Source organism: Microtus pennsylvanicus, chromosome 7 (genome assembly GCF_037038515.1).
Source record: "Microtus pennsylvanicus isolate mMicPen1 chromosome 7, mMicPen1.hap1, whole genome shotgun sequence".
NCBI classification, from domain to species: domain Eukaryota; kingdom Metazoa; phylum Chordata; class Mammalia; order Rodentia; family Cricetidae; genus Microtus; species Microtus pennsylvanicus.
In genome coordinates this window covers 74,576,373-74,600,475 of record NC_134585.1, presented here as the reverse complement: position 1 = coordinate 74,600,475, position 24,103 = coordinate 74,576,373, and the positions used below count along the sequence as shown (strand labels likewise).

General features: G+C 45.5%; 1 protein-coding gene across 1 annotated transcript in view; it reads left to right on the top strand.

Annotated features, from left to right (window-relative positions):
• Lpar3 (lysophosphatidic acid receptor 3) overlaps positions 1-24,103 on the top strand; it is a 63,420-nt gene that overhangs the window by 13,189 nt on the left and 26,128 nt on the right. Inside the window, exon 2 of the mRNA XM_075981139.1 lies at positions 5,903-6,659. Coding sequence (XP_075837254.1) covers positions 5,924-6,659 — 736 coding nt within the window. The 5' untranslated portion in view covers positions 5,903-5,923. The remainder of the gene's footprint in view (positions 1-5,902; positions 6,660-24,103) is intronic.

Below are 24,103 nucleotides of genomic sequence, written 5' to 3'. Positions count from 1 at the left end.
AGCTGAAGAGTCATGGCTTTCTCCATGTCTGTGTCTGCATTTGGACGGGAAGCCTTTGAAAGGAGGTCACCAGGTAGCACCTCAAGGACTGGAAGTCGAGCTTCCCTTCCTAACAGTGGACTCTCTGTGTGATTTCTTAGGAATTTGTCTGCTGGGGAGATCCTTCTCTTTGTTACAACTGACTTTTATTCAGGACCCAGCCCCGACCAAGTATGCATGGAGTATGTTGGACTGTAATTCCACCTGACTTTGTGTTGTGACTTGGATTGGTCCAGCTTTGACCACTGGCTCTTTCTCTTTTGAAGTTACATTCCAAGAGGACCCTCCTTTCTGAGGTCTGCCCTCACAGGGCACCTCTGTGGTGGGATTGCCCCTTAGACCACCCGGACTGTCTGCTCTGGCGAAACCCCAGTCAAGGGCAGCAGACACTATCCCCACACCTCTGCCAGCAGGATGTGGTGCCAAGTTACGGCAGGGAAATGAATGAGTTGTGAAACTCAAATTAGAGAGCACAGATACGGGGGACAAAAGTAGGAAGGGTCAGTGTGGTTAGGTTAGAGCCATGAGGCACGGGTGTCTTCGGGTTCTTCACTCGGGTCTGTATTTAATAAGCGTCTACGGAGACCATGTGTTTGGCATTCTTCCAGGGCCCAGGGGTGTGTCATAGCACCGTGAAATGTGTGCCTTCCTAAATGCGCCTTCTCGCTGGAGAGAGCACCCAGACCCTGAACTAGATGGTCAGATGGCGAGAAAGGCTGCTAACCACAGCGCAGGCTAAGTGGTCTGAGTGCAGCACTTTGGCTGTTTCACCTTAGAGAGCCATGAGGAAGAGGGGCATGATGAAGAGATGTCTGCACAGGAATGGGGTAGAGGAATAACCCCTGGGAGTGTAGAGGGGAAGAGGTGGTTGTAGAGATGGGATAGGAGGTGCGGAGGCTTAGATGGCACTGGCTAAAGAGAATTCCAGGAAGTATAGCTGTGTTTAAATCGTTCTTGCTGTCCCGATTTGCCATTAACATGAATTATTGAATTTAGTGACCAAACATGCTGACCTATGCAGGCCTTCCTAGGTCAGTAACTTAACTGCGACTCAGCTCCCACCTAGTAAGATTCTATCTGGCAGAGAGTTGTTCTGTTTGTGGACCATAGGAAGAGAAAACACAGACAGCACCACCTCACCCCTCTTCTCTGCATGGTTTCCTTCTGGAAGGGGGCACATTACTGCACAGCCGGGCAACAACTTGTCTCCAAAGACATTGCTCGAAATAAAAGCTGTGTGAGTGGTTTTCTGATGGCTTCATTTTCATAATTGTTTCCACATTCCAAGTTGCCTGATTGTCTTTCTCTCTTCAGAGAAGCAGGCTGGGGAGGATCTAAATGAGAGCCTCGCTCCTGAAGTTTTCATTTGGATTCCACATATAGAATTTCCAAACCACCATTTTCTGAAGTCTGACATTACTGGAGTTCGAAGTTGCGGTCATCCCTCCAAAGTTTAGTGTCTCCCGTGTCTGGGTCAGAACTGCTAAACCCACTAAAACCTTCAGTAGAAAAACAAACATCAGCTGAGATGTGGCAGAAACAAGAGGCAGCCAGCATCGTCAGTGTGACTGCATTGCGCCCCATGTGCTGTAAAACCCAAACATGTATTTTCAGGAAAAGAAAAGATCCTTTTTACCCCACCTCAGGCCATTTCAAAAGAAGGCTGTTTAGAGTGTCCATCTGTGTTTTATTCTCTGGGGACAGTCTTTGAATGTGATTTGATGAAATCAGCTCTTTTCTAGTAATGTGGCTATCACCAAGCATATAACGAGAATCCACAGGTCTGCCTGGTGTTGCCTTTGCCTAAGGAAGAACAGTGTAAACTGAGTCTATGGCACAGCCCTGCGCATTGAGTCAACTGCTTCTCTACCTTGTGACAGTCCCAGGCACTTGCGTTTCCTCTTCTGCAAAATGGCTGCTCATCATGGCTGGGAAGACGAAATGAAGCGATCCATGTAAAATGCTTAGTCAGGCACTTGGCCCGGGGTGCACACTTAATATTAGTAATTAAATCAGACTAGAGAGGAGATATTAACTCTCTGAGGACATGGTTAATAAGTGATGAAACCCAGTGTCTGTTGTGTGAGCCAGCAAAGCTGCTTAACTCCGGACTTTTCATTTGAGGGGAGCGGGGCATGGCAGAGGACAAAGGTCACCAAAGATCACTCGTTCATTTACCAGATCCACCACTCTTGGGATGAGGATGAGAGACAGGTCCCTGCTCTGTTGGAGGCCAGGGTTTCTGCATCAACATGGAAGAGAAGCCAGGCATTGACTGGGCTACAGGGTATCTGTGTAAGTGCAGAAACAAAGTGAGGGCAAGTTAAACTGGTCAGTGCTATCTTGCAGAGAACACTTTAGGCTAGGTGTGAAATGATTTAATATTTTTTTTTGAAATCAGAGAATTATTGTGGTAAGGGCTGAGAGAGATCAAGAAATGCAGCCTTTGTCGTTAGTTATAAACTGGCTAGGATTTTTGGTGATTTCCAGCTTAGAAAGTACAATAACATATGGTCAGTCTGCCCTGGGAACCATCAGTATGCTTGGCAGCAAATTCAGAAGACAGGGTGAGGTGGCAGGAAGTCTCATGGGCAAATTAATGAAGGTTGCGTCCAGCTGCATCAGCTGTCAGTGTGGAAAGTCTTAGGGGGATGATAAAGTTTTTAGGCAAACATCACATTGAGCAAGGTAACCCAGATCTAGAAAGTCAAATATCTTATGTACTCACTTATAAGTAGTGGCTTTTAGACATAAAACAAAGAAAACCAACATACAATTCACAATCTCAGAAAACTAAGACAACAAAAAGGACCCCAAGAGAGACATACATGGATGTAATCTACATGGGAAGTGGAAAAAAAAGACAAGATCTCCTGAGGAAATTGGGAGCATGGGGACCACGGGAGAGGGCAGAAGGGGAGAGGAGAGGAAGGGAGAAAAGAGAGAAAAATATATAGCTCAATAAAAACAATAAGATAAAAGAAAAAATCACCTAATCTTTGTCCTCTGTGGAAAACTCTCAAGTGAGCTGAGCTGGCGAGCGTCAGCTGAGCACACGCAGGTCTCCCAGGCTTTACCTTTGAGCCTTAAGCTGATTTTTCAGAGCGATGGATGTACAATGGAAAGCAGAATGGAGACAGAATTTGTGAACTTGTGTTGTCTTTAAATTCTGGGCAGTGGTGGGGCACACTTTAATCATAGCACTTGGGAGGCAGAGGCAGGCAGATCTGAGTCTGAGGTCAGCCTGGTCTACAGCGTGAGTTCCAGGACAGCCAGGGCTGCACAACTTCATGGCATGATTTGCACTTACTGCTTGATAGTCCATCTCGTGTTTTGTTGTTGTTGTTTGTTTGCTTGCTTGCTTGCTTTAAACTAATTCCCGGAAGGAACTGTGTTCCTCTCGTTCTGTTTCTCACAGTTGTAGAATCTTGTGCAGGGGCAAAGAGGACTACATAATCTAAGTTCTGCTAATCATAGTTTTCCCTCGACAGCTCAGCATTTTCAAAACAAAACAACTTCTGCTCTCATAATGATTTTTTTAAAAAAAAACACATCAGGAATATACAACTTAGTTTTTATGGAAGGAAAATAGAATTTTAAGATTTTGCAGTACCAATCATGAAGGCCTCACAGAACCTCAGAGTAGACCAAATGTAAAATCTTAACATCTCTTTAAAGAATAAGAAACAAACTTTAAAAACATCTGAACTCTAACATTCTACATAATATTTCTAATAAATCACTCAGGAGTAATATTACATTTCAATTAGAAAAATGTCTTTCTTAACTATCTAGAGTATATAGCCAAACAAAATATGCAAATCGTTTTTAATTAGTGAAAGGAAACAGTTTAATTGTATCATTAAAACTTCTCATATGGCATTTGGGCCAATTCCTGTGGCTATGGCCAAAGGAACTTGAACTACGTGTGTATTCACAGGGTTCATCTCTTGTAGTTCTGGAGTTGGCAAGTCCAAGACCCGAGATTGAGGCCCCATCAGATTCAGCGTCTGGGGATGGCTGAATCCCTGCTTTAAACATGGAGCTCCGCTGTGGTCTCCTCACATGGTAGAGTGACTAAGGAGAACCCAAGATGATCTTTCCCGGGGTGGAGGTCTGGTGGTGAGGGCAGAGTAATACTGCCTCCACAGTGAGGGTCCAGACTGGTTTGGAATGACCCAAGCAGACCATGGTTGTCTTGAATCTTTACATAATTTTAGCATCGTTGAACACTTAATTTTCTCCTTGGGTATTGAAGTGAATTCCACTAATTAATATTTTCTATTAAGCCTTCCTGTGGCGATGGTAGACTTAGACATACAGTCACTTTCAAGGAGTTTGACAGGATCCGTCAGAAACCTGACACATTGGTATCCTCTACCTTATTCTGAAAACCACGAATTATTCCTATAGCGGGCTGTGTATATAAAGATTAATGCTTATAAAAGTCAAACCCTGTAAAGAACCTCAGTGTCCAAATCTAGGAACTAGTTAAAAGTAGGACATATAACAGGATGTTAAAAAGCTGTTAAAATTATAAGATTGGTTTCAGTGCATCAAATGAACATTCTATCTCAACAATGACAGAACACTATTTAATCCACTTTAAGATATCTTTCTACAATTGAAATATAAATTGAGAAGCAGACTAAGATAAGTAAGAATAAGTGCTTTATACTACTTAAAAATCACTCTACTCTGGTGTGGTATCAGATTCAGCGTCCACAGGAAGTATTAAAGCTTGGGATTCCTTCTCTATCTTTCCCTGTAACACAGACTTCTTCCCAAAAGGTGGGCAGCTGGACTCTTACGTCTATTAGCCTGTGCTCCAATGAAAAGAAATCCCAGCCTTGTTTTCTATGAGGAATCGGACGGGCCTTCCAGCCAGAAGTTAGAATCTTGGCTTCAACTCCACTCTTTTTGAGTTTTTTTCTCAGTCTTCTATTGAGAGGGACCAGTGTCATCCCCGCAAGCCTGGTGCCACAGTTTGGAGTCCCCTTTCACACAAATCCTCAGGACTTGCCTTCACTTAGCATCGGGCTGAATTTCTGCACACAGACACTGGAGGACAATGGCCTGTAAAGGCCTTATCCTCGATCACCTGTGGGTTGGAGAGTCTCCTGGGAAAGAGACTGACTTGAAGGGGTTGGGATGGAAAACCCAGCAAACATAATTACATAGGTGCCATCAGAATGGGTGACTAGGAGGAGGAAGTGAACGAGAGGAGGAGGGGGAGTGTTCAGGCCAAAGTCTTCCTCCCTACACCATATGCTTAATAAGTGATGGTAACTGTAGCCCGGAACTAAATGATGCTGTTCGATCAAGGCTGGAGGAGTTGGAGGTGTGGAAATCGATCTCTTGGAGAAAGCATCTGGGCCTGACCAAGTAATTCAATACTACTACCTTGCCAAGAGTATGCCTGGCACTATAAGCCTGCTTTTGATTACTGAACAGAACTCATAAATAAGAAATGGCCTGGACACTACCAGCAGGAAACATTCATTGATGATTTGTGCTGTGTTGCTGTTGTCACTAGTACAGAGTGGAAACTGTATGACAGCACATTTGATGTATTGATGCCCTTGCCCATTCACTTATGAGCCAGCCATTAGTTACCTGTTGTGAGCAGGCAGAGCCTCTGGATGCGGGTGGGAATAAAAGAGAACAAAAGGCACTCCCTCCCTGAACTTTTGGCTGATCCTGGGAAGTAATTTGCATGCAAGCAGTGCCCTGTGGTGGGAGGCCAGGAGTGACTGGACCGATACAGGGGCACCCGGAGGAGGAGGGATGCCATGGTGTCAGCTGGTGGCTTAGCAAGAGATTTCACCGAGAGTGATGCTTGACTTCTTTTCGTTCCTTCTAGGATGTGCAGCTCCTCTCCACCATGAATGAGTGTCACTATGACAAACGGATGGAGTTCTTCTATAACAGGAGCAACACGGACACTGTGGATGAGTGGACGGGGACAAAGCTTCTCATCGTCTTGTGTGTCGGGACATTTTTCTGCCTCTTCATATTTTTCTCTAACTCCCTGGTCATTGCAGCCGTGATCACGAACAGGAAGTTCCACTTTCCCTTCTACTACCTGCTGGCTAACTTAGCTGCTGCGGACTTCTTCGCGGGCATCGCCTATGTGTTCCTGATGTTCAACACGGGCCCAGTGTCAAAAACCCTGACTGTCAACCGCTGGTTTCTCCGCCAGGGGCTCCTGGACGCCAGCCTGACTGCCTCTCTGGCCAATCTGCTGGTGATAGCGGTGGAAAGGCACATGTCAATCATGAGGATGCGGGTGCACAGCAACTTGACCAAAAAGAGGGTGACCCTGCTCATCCTGCTGGTGTGGGCCATTGCCATCTTCATGGGGGCGGTCCCCACCTTGGGCTGGAATTGCCTCTGCAACATCTCTGCCTGCTCTTCTCTGGCCCCCATTTACAGCAGGAGTTACCTCATTTTCTGGGCCGTGTCAAACCTCCTGGCCTTCTTCATCATGGTGGTGGTATATGTGCGCATTTACATGTACGTCAAGAGGAAAACCAACGTGTTGTCTCCACACATGAGTGGCTCCATGAGCCGCCGAAGGGCTCCCATGAAGCTCATGAAGACGGTGATGACTGTCTTAGGTAAGAGGAGCCACATGAGCTAGTGTTCCCTCCCATTCAAGCCGCAAAGGGCTGCTGAGTGCCCCTGTGTGCAAGGTACTCCCTGTGTAACCAGAAGGCAGCAGAGTTAAGATGTAAATTCCCACTCACAGAGCTTAAATACAGTGAGAAAGTGCATGTTCTGATAGGGCAAACAGCACCAGCAGGACCTAGAAGACCAGGTTTTCACTAAAAAATGTAGCAAGGAAGCAGAATAGATGGCACACAGGTATAACTTGTAGTTTTAAAAGGCATGTGAGGGATCATGTGCTTTGGAGCTGAGTTGTGAAGGTAAGGAAGGGACAGCCTGGATATCTGAGACATGTCACCAGACAGACAATGAAGAGGGGCGGTGGGAGGACATGAGGTCAGATAGCCAGCACACGAGGCGGCCCACTCAGGTTATGGAGGGCCATTCAAATGTAAGGACGTCGGTGTTTCTGAGTGAGGTGATGTGCGACTAGAAGGGTCTGGACCAGATACTGATGCTTCTGCCCCTCTGCTGCAGGAGGATGCTGGCGTGGGATGAGAGAAGAGGAAGTAGCAGTGTAGGGGGGTGTTCTGGGACTTGGGAGTGTCCACAGGAGCCAGAGTACAGTTGGAAGTGATGGCCAGATCCTCAATCCGCCTTAAAGATAGAGTTGAGGGGACTTTCAAGGCTTGGAACTAGAAACCTACTGCTTGGGTGACTGAGGCAGGAGGATAACATTGAGTTCAGTCCCAGCCTGAGCAGAGAGTGATGCCCTTTCTTGAAAAGGAGCCGTGTAAGAGGAAATGATAAAATTTGTGTTGATGTTGATGAGAGGAGCAGGGAGAGGGTGGAGACAAGGAAGACCAAAGAGGAGGTGCTATGGGGAGCGTCAGGAGGGCGGAGTCGGACAAGCTCAGTTTAAGATCCTTGCAGATATCAGTAGAGCGGAGGTCCTGCACTCACAGGACAATGCCGGCATCAGGGATTAGAGCTTTTGTTCTGGTCTTGTAGACAGTTGAGAACCTCTACAGGAAAAAAATGGTCCTAAAGCCACCTGACCACTCCACCATGAAAGTGGATGTGATGTGGTGGAGAAGAGGATTAGGGGAGGCACCTCCGTAAGGAATGGCCAGGAGGGGTCCCAGAAAGGACCTGAGCAATCCAGGCATCCTGGAGGGCAAGAGAAGACAGCCAAGGAAAGGGATGGAGGTTCCTTAATCCAAAACACGTAGGAACAGAAGGGTTTCAAACCCTGTGGTTTACACTGAAAAAGAAAATTATTTCAGATTTTGGAACATCTGCGTTGGGAAACAGAGTGTATGCGGTGTGTATGGAAGCCACGCCACCATCTTGTCTCTAGGACTTGGGGGTCAGCAGACACCAAGCAAGATGGTTCAAACCAAGAGCCTATTTAACAAATGTTTATAGCCAGGTGGTGGCGGCACTCGTCTTTACAGAACTCGGGAGGCAGAGGCAGGCGGACCTCTGTGAGTTTAAGGCCAGTCTGGTCTACAAGAACTAGTTCCAGGACAGGCTGCAAAGCCACAGAGAAACCCTGTCTCAAAAAACTAAAAAATAAAAAAAAAATAAAATTTGTATAGTGCCCAATATACACCAAATATTGCCCTAGTTTTTTTTTAAATGAGGATTATCTGATGCTTCAATTTCCTTCCATGACAAGGCAGAGAAACCAAGTGTAGGGTTTGAGCAATGTGCCCTAGATCATTTATTTGTTGGTGGCAAACCAAGTCTTGAGAATGTACATACTTGTTGTTAGGGTCTATGAGAATTAGTTTTGATTTGTTTAGAGAGAAAGAAAGATTGTGTGTGTGTGTGTGTGTGTGTGTGTATGTGTGTGTGTGTGTTTGTGTGTATGTGTGTGTGTATGTGTGTGTGTGTTTGTGTGTATGTGTGTGTGTATGTATGTGTGTGTGTGTGTATGTGTGTATGTGTGTGTGTATGTGTGTGTGTGTATGTGTGTATGTGTGTGTGTGAATGTGTGTGTGTGTGTGTGTGTGTGTGTGTGTAGTCAGAGGCTAACCTCAGGTGATATTCCTTAGATGCTTTCTGGGTTTTTTTAGATATTTATTTATTTATCTATTTATTTTTATTGTTCCTATTGAGCTATATATTTTTCTCCACTCTCATCCCTTCCTCCACACCCCCTTTCTACCCTCTCCCATGATCCCCACACTTCCAATTTACTCAGGAGATCTTGTCTTTTTCTACTTCCCATGTAAATTAGATCCATGTGTGTTTCTCTTAGGGTCCTCATTGTTGTCTAGGTTCTCTGGGGTTGTGAATTGTAGGTTGGCTTTTCTTTGCTTTATGTCTAAAAGTCACTTATGAGTAAGTATATATTGTATTTGTCTTTCTGGGTCTGGGCTGCCTTACTCAATATAATGTTATCTAGATCCATTCATTTGTCTGCAAAATTTGTACTGTATAATACTCCATTGTGTAAATGTACCACATTTTCTCCATCCATTCTTCAATCAAGGGGCATTTAGGTTGTTTCCAGGTTCTGGCTATGACAAATAATGCTGATTTTGTTTTGTGTGACAATCTTTCACTGGCCTGGTGCTCACCAGTTAGGTTAAGTGACTGACCAACAAGCCTTAGGAATCCAACTATTTCTGTCTCATGAGCACTAGGGTTACAAATGTATTTCACCATGTCCTACTTTTAACATAAATTCTGTGGCTCAAACTCAGGTCTTCAATCGTGCAAGGCAAGCATTTACCTACAAAACAAACTCCCAAGCTCTACGTGTGTGTGTTTATCCAGCCTTCTCCTTGACCACCTCACTGTCCCCTTAGCAGGCTACAAGGACAAGCCTGCATCCATGGTTATCTCCCCCTGGACCTATATGGGTTCTTGATCCTTCCAGTAAAGACTGAAGGTGCCTAATGAGCTGGGCTGCTCCTCCTGCTCAGTTTGTAGCGATAATTATCTGCTTGGCCATGTGTCTTGAGGAATTACTCATCGGCAGGAACCAATACCTTCTCCCTCAGCACATCCTCTGTAGCACACAGCAAGAGGTAGAAAGGGCTCCTGTTCCCCCAGGTGGAAAAAAGCAGGTCTTTGCATTAGTTACCACCACAAGCTTCACTCTCCTGCGTGCGTTTGCTACAATTACGGGAGAGTTTAAAATAAAGGTGTGTGTGGGTTTGACAGGTGTGGTGTGGGCTAAGGAAAAACCAGAATAAGCAGTGAAATCGCCCAGAAAGATAAGAGAAGTCGTGGGATTCAGAGGCAGCAGCACTGGGGAACTGGTTAGGGACCAGGAGAGATTTTGGTGCTGAGGATCTGGGGAAATTCTCTGGCGGTGAGACAGAGGGATTTGGTGGAAGACAGGAAGTCTGAGAAGGGGAAATGAAACTGAAGAGGTAGGTGGTGAAGGTGATGTTATAAGATGTTTGCCTTCCAATGTCTGTAGTGACAGAGATTTGGGGTTTGACCCCAAGTGTTTTGAAAGTTTTCTGTAGAGTGATCTGAAGCATACTGGTTCATCTTTTGGGGAAGTAAAATCTCCCCATCCGGTATTGAATAGATTGTCTTTAAATTCTTTCCAAGATCTAAGTAGCCAAAGAAAAGGGAAAGCAAGGTGTGTGTGTGTGTGTGTGTGTGTGTGTGTGTGTGTGTGTGTGTGTGTGTTGGAACAATAAATGAATGAGACCCCTGTAGGGCAGTAGCCAACACAGACTTCTGTAGATTAACTGTGTCAAAATGCAGACTTTTTCCCATAAGAGCATCTCCCAGTATCTTAGAGAGGAAGCATCAGGTGCTCTCCTCATGTACGAATTCCGTTGTCCAAAACAAATACCTCTCAAATGTTGGACTATTAGGAGAATCAGCACTTCTGGGGCCTGCTGTCATTGCAACCACTGGTTCTCAGAAGATCAGACAAGTAGCTATGTGATTTGGGTATTGCAATAAAAAAATGCTCAACCTTCTTAAAGAGGGAATATTAACTATGTGGGATTAAACTCCAAAGTTTCTTAGAAATGTTAGAAAGTCCATAAATATTCATTAACAGTTTCAAGGAGGCAAGTGGCTGAACGAATTCAGTGAACTTTGTCTCACTTCCAGGGAGGAAAGCTCGGAGGAGGAGGGTCTTAGAAAGCCTGGGATATAGTCTAGAAGGGAAGGAAGAATTCGTGTGGGTGGAAGAAGACGTCCTAGGGGTGAGAAACAGCACAATCAAAAGTGATGGTCGAGGGTGCTGAGGATGAGCACCCTTGTTCTTACAGAGGACCAAGGCTTGATTCCCATTACCCACATGGTGGCTCACAACCGTCCACAACTCCAGTTCAGGGATCAGATGCCCTCTTCTGAGTGCCAAAGTCACCAGGTGCCAGCATAGTGCTCATAAATGCATGCAGGTGAAGCATTCAATGCACATAAAAATAAGTAAATAGATCTAAAAAAATAATTTTTTAAGTGATGCTAGAAACACCCAAAACCTAGCACACAAGGAAGGCCCAGCACCACAGATGCTTGCTTTCCTATCATAGAAAGAGTTCCACGCTGAGCCAGAAAAGTCGGCTGTCCCCTCAGTTGGCCATGAAAAGCACATGGAGCAGGATCGAGGGTAGACCGCTTTCGAGGGTGGTGGTGCTGGGAGCTCTGAATCCTCATGATTGGAGAGGCATGCAGCATCCTGTTCACATCTCAGCGGCCCTGTGGCAAAGAACATGTCTGTGGCGGAAGTCGCTTGTGGGTAGTCACTAAAAAGACATGGGAGACATATGATCTCTCCTTCCAAAGAGCACCACACCCTGCCTAAGATGCAATTTTGAAATCCTACTTCTCAATAAACCTAATCTGCTGCTGTCACTGAATGTACACACAAAACCATGTTTATTGTCCGACAATGTATCATGTGATCTGTGGACACAGGGATCAGAAGCCAGCTGAATTTCTTCTATTTTGCAATGTCTTACAAAACAAAGGCGAAGGGGATTTGTGAACTATGATTTTTAAAGTCCTCTGCGAGGCTTCCTGTTCTGTGGAGTGATTAAACTGTGGGTTGTAATCCATTAATGTACTTTCCAGTTACCCATGAGGGTATTCCAAGTCAGTATATACCAAACTTAATAGTACCAAATTCGTAAATTAGATTGACAGTGGCAACCAATCAAAACTCAGCAACTTCAACATATTGGATTTTCTTTTTCCCTTTTTTCCTTAAAATAACATTTTTATGGCTTCTCTTTGTCATATCCAAACTTGCAGAGAAAGCACCCTTGCCCTTTGGAGTCATTGCTGAGCAATATAAGGATGACTCAGCTAGGACTGTGGTGACACCAGGACAGCTGGAGTGATTCTCAAGCTCCCTGCCAAGTAACTCCTGGACGGTAGACGTACGCAGTGTGAGTCTGCCGGACATCTGTGTCCCGTGTGTGACAGGGGTGAAACTTCATCACGCTAAGCAGAGCAGAGTGCAAACCAAGTTTACGAATTCTGCTGTAGTGTTCTTTTTCTTATTTCCAGACCACAGATGATTGGTTATCAGACACTAAAGGAAGAGGGAGATACTGTGGTGAAAGCTCAAATCAATACATTAAAAAAAAAAACCAATGTCCAATAAAAAGAAACATCATCACACACCTGTTGTACTGAACAGGTTTAAGTGTCATGTGCTAATCTTTATTTTGTGTGTATTACGTGTGCTGGAGTCTTACCTAATATGCATCCATTCCTTGGGTTATGGTCAGGAATATTTCAAAAGCCAAGGTCTTAAGATCAAAGAGATTGTTTTTCTCACTTTCTCTCCCCCCACTTCTTCTCCTTCTGTCTCTCTCTGCCAACAAGCATTGATATAATATATATGTATATATATACACACACATATATATATATAATTTATATAAATAATTGCAAAGGCCTGTGGTAATTACAACATGGAGCTATACATTTTCTTCTTTCTTCCAACCACCTTACATAGATTGGTGCTAGACCCTTCTTTGTTTCTGGGGAGACACTAGTTTAGATTTTGACAGAATGAACAAATGGGGAAATCTAGCTTTGGGGAAGTTGAGTGGCTTTTGAAAACCCGGACCTCAAAGAAACGTCCAGGTTTGCTCAGATCCAGCTTGGCCTCCAGTGGCTGTGGCCAAGATGAACCTCAAAGTGGGCAGCAGGCAAGAGGGGAGCAGTCTCAGTTTTCTTGTGGGTGCAACCACATGCCTGAGAAGGAGTGGCATGAGGAAGGATTCGTGGTTTGGGGTGGGGTGCAGTCTGCTATGGCGAGGGAGACGTGGTGGCAGAAGTGCCAGGCTGCTTGCTCTGAGGAGCAAGGGCACAGACTGAAGACAGCAGGCAGGCTGTAGGCCTCAAAGCCTGCGCCCCTCCTAGACAGCCACTTCCTGAAGCAAGGCTCCACTTCCCTAGAGCACCAAACCTCCTGAGTTTGTGCCACCCACTGAAGCACAGATGTTTAAACATCTGAGCCTGTGGAGGCCATTTCACAGTTAATTCCAACAGGATGAAGGGGCCGAAGGCAAACCTAGTGAGGGAGGGTTGCATCCCAGGAAGGAGAGAAAAGAGCAGTGATTGATGGTCTCCCCCAATGGGATCCGTGTGCTCTAAGCTCTTAAGATGCTAATTCATTTACTCTTCAAAACTCAGTGTAGATGCTCCAGCCAGACTTGGAACAAGTGTCACAGGAATGGCTCTGACCCCCTTCTGGGATCTAACTGATCCATAGTTTTCCAACTTATCAGAGCAGATGGTAAGGAAGGATTTAGGAGCCTGTAGGGGGGAAATCAGACTTAAATCCTGGCTTTGTGTCTTTCAAGCTGTGTGGCCCTGGGCAGTTTACCTAATCTCTCTGTAACTTGGAGTTCAGATCTCTAGGACAGAGATAGCGCCTTTGATATGGTGAGGGTTTAAAGGTTAAAGAGATGCTGCTTATCACTCCTCTAGGTTAAGGCTGGACACATAGTAAGGACCAAGGAAACGTTAGCTCTGCTTCCTAGACCTTAGTTTAACTCAGGAAGATTTCATCCCATATTCAAGCAGGATGCTCTCTTACCTCGAGAAATGCCACCCTAGAGACAGGGGCTAGTGGTCTGTGAGATTCCACCGTGTGGACAGGCAGTGACAAGGAGGCTGACCTGGGCTCCTTTGCAGAGGGTGCCTGGCAGCTGGCAAGTGGCACCATCTCTGTCTCTGGAGATGGAGCGTCTGCTGTGGTCACCACAAACTGAAAATCTCTGCTCTTACTTTATTGATTTCTGTGATTACTTTCGTCCCCTAGACCAGATTCTGCCATGACTCCTACCTCTAACAGAGGACGTTTGCATTAATACTTCATTTCATTGTGAAATTCGTGAATAAAACATTGTAATACCCCAAATGAAAACATGCTACAGCATTGCCTTGTGGAATGAGCAGATTGCTGCCTTTCGGGGCCTTTTCTCTCTTATCGGTGTGCAGGGAATCGTATCAGATGGCATATGACTAAACCTGTTCAGAGTGGAGCCATTAAGGCACCAACGCTTAGTACAGAGTTTAGGGGTGTTTAGACTGAGTCTTGAAGTCTCTAAGAACAGGTGATCTGTATGCTTCATGATGTGCAATGGGACTCTGTGGGCTGAGGGAGATTGTTGTCCTCAGGCAGGCTGGGAATGAATGAGTGCCAAGATCCAGGTGCCCCTTAGCATCTGCCCCAATTATGTTGCTGGGCTTGCTCCCTCCTGTATTTGTTCGTTTTCTTATGAGTGTGGACCAAACACCTGACGAAAGATAATTAAGAGGAAGGATTTATTCTGACCTTTGAGAGGAGAGAGTCCATCATTGTGGGGAAGATGTTGTAGCAGGTAGCTTCAAGGTGGGACGACTCCATGGTGGGACAGCAGGCAGTTCCATGGCGCGACAAACCATGGTGGCAGGAGTGTAAATAAAATTGCTCATTCACATCTCAGAGGATCAGAGGAGAGAAAGGGAGATGCTGGCACTCAACCATCTTTCTCCTTTTTCTGTTTTGATTCAGTCAGGGTCCCTGGGTCATGGGTTGGTGCCGACAGGTTTAGTATTGGTCTTATCCTTCAGGAACCCCTTTCCCCTCTGCTGATCCTCTTTGGAAATGCCCTCACAGACCCAAAGGTGAGCCTCATTGATGCCACTGGGGTTTCTTAATATAATCAAGATGGCAATGCAAATGAATCACCCACTCCCTCTTCTTGGGGAATGCATGGGGACTGAAGGCCACCATGTCTATTGGTCTAGCTCTTTGTCCCCTCTCCTTGATACCTCTCCACAGCCTTGTCTGTCTTCTGCTTCTCCACACCTAGCCATTTGCCATCTCATTCCTTTCTGCTGTTTCCCATCTCACTGTTCCAGGTGCCTCTTTTTGCAGTCAGCTCAACTCTCATTTGTCCAAACCAGCACCCTTCTTCCTAGGCCCATCACAGCTGGCCAATTCCTGTTTGCTCCCACAGCTCCCCATGAGCACTATTGTATTAAATGAAGCCAGCATTGGAAATCCCTGTTCTCACTCCCTTCCCTGGATTTCCTTCTGGCTTATCTTGTTTTTCAAAACCCAAGGAGGCTTCAGCTGGATTGAATAATCATTGTTTATTTTCTGAGAGGGAAGGACAGAAGCACTTTTTACATTTGATCTTCTGAGGAGGGGGTTCTGGTGAAAGATCCTGCATCAAGCCTCCTGGGAATGCAGAGTTGCACAATCCTGTAATGCCATCTCTGGGGCTTTGATTTCTGCTAACCCCCCAATATAACTTAGCAGCTAGAGTATTAAAATGCATGTGTGCTGGCCCGTGGTAGAATTTTATCAAATTCACCTCCGCATTGTACCTGCTGGAAATTTCAACAGGAGACTGCTGTGTTCAACAGGAAGTCAAGGCAGGTATATTGGATGGGAGTCAAGGAAAAGGATGATTTCTGGAATTACAGACTGAGGGACCAACGAGGTGTCCGAAATAAGATGTCCTAGTTGGAGACACCCCAAGTGAAACCCCTTCTCCATGCTTCCTGTCCCTGGGAGCCCTGTAGTCTGTCAGAAAAGATGGCCTTAAAGGAGTACTGTCATTTGAAAGTGCTGACTAAATTTATCTTGTAAATCATTGCTAGTGCTGTGGCTGAGCTCAGAACTTCCTGGTTCTTTCTTGTTCTAGCAGGTGCTGATCTCATACCCCGTAGCGGGTTACCTGTCTAGTGTGCCTAGCAGCAGCAATGCGCAGGAATCATCTACTGTGGTCTAATCCGAGGGCTTACTATACAATCGTGGGCCTATCTTACTCTTCATGTTTTCTCAATGAATAGAGAGTTCTGCTTTTTGTATCTTCTAATCCTAAACCTTTCTCTACTGCCTGCTATGACCTGGCCTCTACTCCAAAGACACGCCACATGTGCCTGGCTCTAGTGTTTTATGGTTGTCAGGAGATGACCAAGGCTTATGAGTCAGCAATGTGTCATGTGGAAATCATGTTAAGTCAAAGCTGTTCTGTGTGGCTGCCCCATGTATGACTCACAGGAACCTGAACGATGGGTTTATCTGAGGAAACGAGACGCCTACCCAGAAAATGTAACTAAAGGAAATTAGCCAAAGAACCAAGCAGGGGAGCACTGTGGATTTAGATGGTCCCTGAAGGCTTCCCTTGGAGGTAGCATATAAGCCAGATTTCCTATGGCCAGGAAGCCATTGCAGGGATACGTGTGGGAAGGGAGGGAGCAGGGCAGACTGCTTATGGAATAAAGTTTTAATTGGCGATGACGCCCTGCTTGTAAGGCATGCTGTGGCCAGAGCACAGGGCTTGTATCCTTAGACGGTATACTGTTGTCCCGTGTGCCGCAGAGACCAGGCAGGTGTGAAAGCGTGAGCTGGGCCTGAGGTGGGTGTGATGCTGTACAGAGTGCCTCTCCTGTGGCTGTCTGCGCAGACCGTGTCTTATGTAATGACACGCAACGCCCCCATCTCGCCGCAGGAGCTGTGTGTGGCTTTACATGGTTTCCCAGCCTCTGAACTCAGGTCCAGCAAACACGTTACTCACTGAGCCACCTTCCCAGCCCTGATTGTTTCATTTCTAATATCAACGCCATGCAGAAAAAAAAACACCAGAATTTATTTAAACAAGTACCACATTGTTCTGTCTAACCCTTGTGCAAAGCTGCAGGGAAAGCCTTGCTGTCTCCATTTTTCAGCATGAAGACATAGTCTGAAAAAGGTGGAAACCTGCCCAGGTCACAAGACAAAAAGGCAAAGAAGACTTCGTTTAAACTTCATCCCTCCACCCAATCTGTGAGCCCTCAGAGGGCACCAGCAGTGGCTACCTACCCTGCCTGGGGTGTGCCTGACTACCAGGTGGTCCCCCGCTTTGGTCTCTTCTGCAGAAGCAGCTTCCTCAGCCTCAGTCCCAATGATGTGGAGTCTGGTTTGTGTCACTAGAGACCTGTCATGCTATGCTGTGACCTGATTGCTTCCTTTTTGGTTCCCACCAATAACATCCAGCCCCTTGTGGGAAATGCTCGCTTCTCAGTAAGATCTGTCTCTGTCTTTGAGGAAGAGCTTGCTTAATCTAGAAGAGGATCTGACCTTTCTCACTGACCATAAGGCATGGAATGAGATTTCTTTGGGAGAGTTGGGCCTAGAGGTTGAAAGATCTCCAGGACCCTGAATGCTGTCTCATGCAATTTCCTCCTCAGGGCAGCTGGTCATGTGGAGTGGGGTTGTATCAGGGCCACAGTGTGGGAGTCTCAAATGGCAACAGTAGAGTGAAGGCTCTAAAAAACACAGAGCTGTTTCTTTTCTCTTCCTGTTTCCCCAGATCTCCTTCATGCTCCATTGTTCCCTTATGCAGAGCAAGTTGAGATAAAAGTAATGAAGATATTTAAGATGCTACAGCAGCATTTTAAAGCAAATGTGTTCCCTTCATGTAAAGCCCTCTGTGACCAGCTCACAATGGCTTGGTCACAAGATTGACCTCTTAACCTTAGATAGACAGGGCTAACCCTACCAGGAGCCAGGAGACTTAGAGCTCATTAAATGCTCTCCCAGGATCAGGACTCGCTGTATGTGTTGGTTGGTGTTTAATCTCCTTGATTTTGAAGTCTTTTCTTCTCTCACGCTTGTATCTTTTCCTTATCAAGCCGAAACACCGACAGCAGGACAGTGCCTCAGTGTTGCTGAGAACTCCTGCCTGTTATCTTGGCAGCTAGGGAGCCCCAGGGGCTCCCTCAGTGTTTCCAGATTCCTAGCATCTCCAAACTGGACTCACCCAGGAGTCAGGGACAGAGCATCCCTGTCATGTTTTCAACCTGCCTATTTATAGGCCCAAGACAAGGCCGATGAATGCTTATCATGTCCAGAACAGCACCCCTCAGGACTGAGGTCACCCCAAGAACCCCACAGGTGAGCCTGCGACCAAAGTTCAGAACTCTGTGTACAGCTTGACCCTCGGAGGTTTGGTGCCTTCCTCCCCAGGAAATGTCCCAAGCTCCTTGTTCCTGGGGCTTCCTACAGTTGGGCCTGGTGTCCTCACAAACGCTCTGAGCTCCAGAGTCCCTGTACTGTGTTTGTTTGTTTTGCTGTAGTCCTGGGATTGATTTGACTTCTTGGATTTCCCCCTGTGACTCCAGACATACATAGCAAACTAGTATCTATCTGCCTGCCTTCCTTCCTTCCTTGGTGCACATGTGTGCATTCGTGTTTGTGTGGTCGTGTGTGTGCATGTTGTATACAGGTGTATGGAGGCCATTCATCTGGGGGGGGGGGATTTTGTTTTCGTTCGTGTTTTGAGTAAGCCCCTGACTTTTCCCAGGAATTCCCTGATGAGGCGAGGCTGATGGGCCAGCAAGCCCCAGGGCTCCTCTGTCTCCCTCTGCCCAGCACTTGGATCGCAAGTGCATGCCCCTGTCGTTGGCTTTTCATGTGGATTCCAGAGACTGGACCCAGGTCCTCATGCTTGCACAGAAAGCACTTTTCTGACTGAGTCAGAAAGTTTGGAGGAAGGAAAGGGAGAAGTGATATAATTATCTTATAATTTCAAAAAAGAAAAGAAATAACTTTTAAGGAAAAACTTACCAGCGTCTTACATGATTGAATGAGTGTCAGTCAGAGACTTGAGAGTCTGGGGTCTGACAATGCGGTGGTAACAATACGAGGGGGGGTGGCTGCAGTTTGGGTTCTACAAGAGAGAGGCTTCATTCTTATGTGGCCCCTTGAGGACACACTGAACATGCTAGATGTCCTGAATAAATCAGTGGGCACCCTTTCATGAAGTAAGATGCTAAGATCACAGTGGCACGAGATATTCCTCACCATCAATAGGTTCATCAGCATCTCTGGGCTCGACTGAGTTTCCTGAAGACTTCCCTCTTCACTTTCTCAGGACAGGCACATAGACACCTAGAGATAGAGGGGAAATTTGTAATGAGCCTTTTTCTGTCCCACAGCCAGCTCCCAAATGATGACAGGGAGACTTCTTATGAATTATGAACGCTTGGCCTTTAGCTTAGGTTTACCCCTAACTAGCTCTTATAACTTAAATCAATCTTTTCCTATTAATCTATATTCTACTATGTGGCTTTTTAAAACCTCTTCTCCATTTCTGTACTTCTGACTTATTCAGCATCTCCTGGCATCTTCTTGGCATAGTTTGTACACCTAAATTTCTCCTCTTCTTCCTCTCTCTCCCTGGGAGTTCTGCCTAGCTATTGCCCATCCAGATTTTAAGTCAATCACAGTGACCCATCTTCACACAGATGTTGTGCAACAGAATTCGGTTTCCCTGACAGCTGTTTAGAGGGCTCTTCAAACTACACAATTCCTATAGACATGTGGTCTAAGGAGGTGCTATGACCCTTGTGTCAAGAGGCATTTTCCGCTTGTACATAAATTCTCTGTTCCCTCCTGTGCATGCGGCACATGCTTGCGCACGCACGCGCACACACACACACACACACACACACACACACACACACACACACACACGTGTGTGTGTGTTTCTAATTCAATGATCTAGCCCCAACATGGATTTTGGAGAAATAGCTGAGGCATTCTGGATACTCTTAACTTGGTGTAAGCAGAGACTGCTAGTTCATTTCCTGGCCACCCAGCCCCCAACAATCACACAGAAACTGTATTAATTACATCACTGCTTCGCCTATTAGCCCAGGCTTCTTATTAACTGATTCTTACATTTTAAATTAACCCATTTCTAGTAGTCTATGTATCACCATGAGGCTGTGGCCTATCGGTAAGGTTCTGGCATCTGTCTCCTTCAGCAGCCACATAGCATCTCCTTGGATCCGCTTACTCTCTCTCTATCTCTTCCACCTGGCTATAGTCTGCCTTGCTATAGACCAAAACAGCTTTATTCACTAACCAATAAAAGCCACACATATACAGATGGACATCGCACATCACCCGGGGAAAAGGGGGTGCATTCTCACAGGCAAGAGGTGCAGCATTTGTGTGAGCAGGAAAAAGACATGAAAACACCAGGCACCCCAGGAGACGATGATAGAGGTGGTGGGGGAGTGGCAGAAGAATTCAGTTTGGCTGGTGGAAAAACAAAACAACAAAATAGTGGTTTAGAAACAGAGGAAGTCCAATTAAAAAAAAATAGTGTCCCTCAGTGAAATCCCCTACCTTTGTATAGAACATGATATACTGATATACCGTCTTGCAAAACCCCAGGAAATACCCTTCAGCCCTCATCTCTAGGAGAGTAAACTACAATAAGCCCCCAAAGTGACTCCACTTTGATCTAGCGGCTTCCATCTTAAAATTCATTTGTTCTGTCTGTATATCATTTAAAACTTTACAGTGTCTTGTCATTGTCTTACTCTTTTAGTTATGAGGAATGTTTTGTTAAGTTTGCTTGTATCCAGTCTCATCTACATAGCACAAACAACTGCTTCGTGGGCACTGAAAGCAATTTAATGGCGTGGTCTAAAGAAGGAAGCACCATCACTATAGCCATTGACACCAGGGGACTCTCCTCACTGACCTCGCCCAGTGGCCTGCAGACTGTGCTGCCCCTGTTACTGCACTCCTGAGGAAACACGGAGAGCAGCCTCTAAACATTTTAGGGAATGTGGGAAATCATAAAGAAAAGCAGAGAGGTTCCCTGTAAATGAGAGGTGAGAAGGGTCTTCTAAAATTAATCCGGTGGCAGGATTTACTAGTTTTAAATGGTCACCACGATATTTGAATTGGGCAAAGGAGCTACCAATGCAACATAATAAAAATTTAAAAAAGAAAATGATGTCAGGTTCTGCCATTATGTCTGCTGTGACTGTTGGTGGGGACTGGAATGTCTGAGTGGATGCAAATGGAGGCTGGGCATTTCTGACCTTGACTAGCACAGTGTGGCAGGGTCTCTATTGGCATGATATAGAGCAGGAACGGCTTTTAAGATACCTCTGTTAATTCTTAGGAAACTCTGGGTAGTCTTCTTAGCAATTTATAAACATTTTTCTTGGATTTCTGTTAAATTAGCATTTATTAGTGGCACATAGTAACAGGTTCCATTATGACATTTCTCTCTCTCTCTCTCTCTCTCACACACACACACACACACACACACACACACACACACACACACACACAAACACACACACACACACACACACACACACACACACACACACACAATGTATTTTGACTACATTCAGCTCCATCATTGTCCTCATTGCCTACGCCCCACTGATCCTCTGGGTAAACTGGAGTATAGGAAGCTGCCTTCCCCAAGCGGAAGCTCCCCCTGCCATGTAGAAATGAGCTCCCCCGTGTGAAGCCTTAGCAGGAGCGACTCTTCAGGGCTGTGGCAAGTGAGACTGGCAGAGCGTGTTTTCCCGTGTCTGTTTATATACATTCTAAGTATGCAGCCATGGCATTGTGTAGCAAGCACACCTTTAGACTCTCCCCGGGCTACCAGCATCCTTTCTACAGATGGGTGAACTCCATGCTCCTGCGTTTTTTTCTAAGTCTCACTTTTTTTTCTCAATAAAATGTGCTATTTCAGTGCCTACTAGCATATCATCAGCATTTAATTTAAATGAATGATCTTAGTTCTTGGTACGAATAGACCAACAGCTTCTGCAACATGAGAGACATGAATTTTCATTGTGGTTGTGTTATTTTACAGTTCAAAGGGTGGGTTTTACTTCCCCTGACTCTGTCATCCTCATGCCTTTTGTCGTTGGCAGATTTGTACCTTGGAGGTGTTTTCATTTGCTCTCTGGATCGTGTGTGCAGTGTTAACCTGCCATGTTGTGACTCCGGATAAGAAGCAACTCAGTGAAGGAAGGATCTATTTTGATTTGTAGTTTGAAAGGATACAGGCCCTCATGGTGTGGACTGCCTAGGGCAGGAGCCTGAGGCCACTGGCCACAATGTTTCTGAATTCAGATAACAGCAGTGGGGTAAAGCTATCAAACCTCAGGGTCTGCTCCCAACTGACCCACTTCCTCTGGCAGGGCTCCAGCTCCTGAACTTCCACACCTTCCAAAACAATGCCACCAGCTGGGGACCAAGCGCTCAAAAGCGTGAGCCTAAGGCAGACCATTCCCGTTCAAGCTGTGGGAGTGAGGAGATGGGACCAACGTAGAAAGTTCTGGGTCCCAGGAAGGAGTTTGAGTTTTCACAGCGTTTTCCTCATCTGTGAAAGTCGTACCACACAGAATGTGTTCTTGGGAGTAAATGGAAGACAATGCCAATAAGAAGTTTAAACAAAACACACAATGGCCTCTTGTCATTTGGTGATTTCAAAATGTTTTCCATCAATTTGTTTTAGCCACTCCGTAACTGTGAGCCATAGATGGGACAAGTTCTAAGAAATTTGTAAATAAAACCCATAGAACCAACAGAATTAGTTAACGTAAATATATGAGCCCAGACCTTAGTTTCATAAATGTTGAATTGCTTTGGCTCCGGGATTTAAACTTTAACAGCATTATAAGTTTTGTTCTTATGATTGCAGTGTGCTTGCTGCTAAAAATGTTCAGTTTACAAAGACTATGGGTTAGAAAGTAGAAGTCTTTTCCACCTCTCTGACCTTGGAATCTCTGCAGATGCTGATACAGCATTTTAATACCGCCTGTGTATCTGATACCCACAGAGGAATCACATTCTGTCATGGCAATGTAGACTGTTCAGAATTCTTTCCCACCTTGCTTTCATTGTTTAACTGTGTATACTGGTGGTGAGGTCTCCTATGTCCTTATAGATGTCTATATAACTAGTCTTGTCAATGGCTCCAAGATTACATTTCCGTTCTACACCGAGTCTTTGATAGTTCATGAGCTTTTTCTAATTTTTCATCATGAAAGTGAGGTAGTGGTCCTCCTTCTAATGCTGCACACTTTCAAGCTAGCTTTGATCAGCTACATGATTTGAAAATTTGTAGATTGAGAAATATATGTTCTAAAATTTTGTTAGATGCTTCTAAATTGCCATCCAATGGGTTGTGTCCGAATGCACTTCCACAAACAATATAATAACTCTTCATCAACGCCAGGCTGTTGTAACGCATAGACCTTTGAAGGTAACAGTTCTGCTTTGGTACAAGATATTTGAAAGGGCACATACTATTCAAGGAACTGAGATTCAATGTCCCTTCCCATCCATCCATTCATTCAGATGATATTTTCTGAGAATGGCTATTGCTTGCCTATTTAGAACCGAGAACCAGTCCCTGCTTTCATGGATTCCAGTGTGGGTGATCCATAAACGAACACAATAGAACATAACTTCACGCTTTGTGAAGACAAAGAAAACACAGAATGGGGTTGATGGGTTGGTAGGGCTGGTGGGGAGGAGGCCCTGGAAGGCTTCACCTCTGCTTGAATAGAAGCCTAACCTCACAAAGGCTGAGTCTACTGATTACCTGGGATAGAGAGCAATGTCCAGGCAGAGCTGGCACCAGCAAGTGCAGAAGCTTGAGAAGGGAGCTAGTTGGGAAAGTTCCAGAAATAGCTCTACTGTTACCCTGACTTGATTTGCCAGAAAAGAAAAATTGGGCAACATCCTTTGTGTTTGGAAGGACCTTGCCAACTGTTCAAGTCTCTAGAAAAGGCTGTTGGAAGAGCAGGGTTGTTACTGTTTACGCCTGCCAGGGAATCCTGCAATGTCCCACAGTTTGTACAACTTCTGTCCCTAGCAAAAGACTGTGGATTGTGACATTTAAATAGGGATGAAACAGGCTCATTGCCTCGCCACTATAGAAATGTCTGTGGCATCAGACTTCTTCCTCCTGCCCCATTGCCTTGTACAAACCCCATGGATTGATATGTTTGAACGCTACTCAAGATAGTACATCACACTTGGAAGGAGGACCCAGAGAAAAACTTCCGCTTGCTAGCTGTGTCTAAGGACAGCCCCATCCCTGCCTAGAGATTCTGGCCCCGGCTGAAGTCAGCCTGAGGGGCTGTGTAGGGTAAAGAGGAGGAGGTGAGAAAGCAAAAGAGGAGTTTCCACATGGGGGTG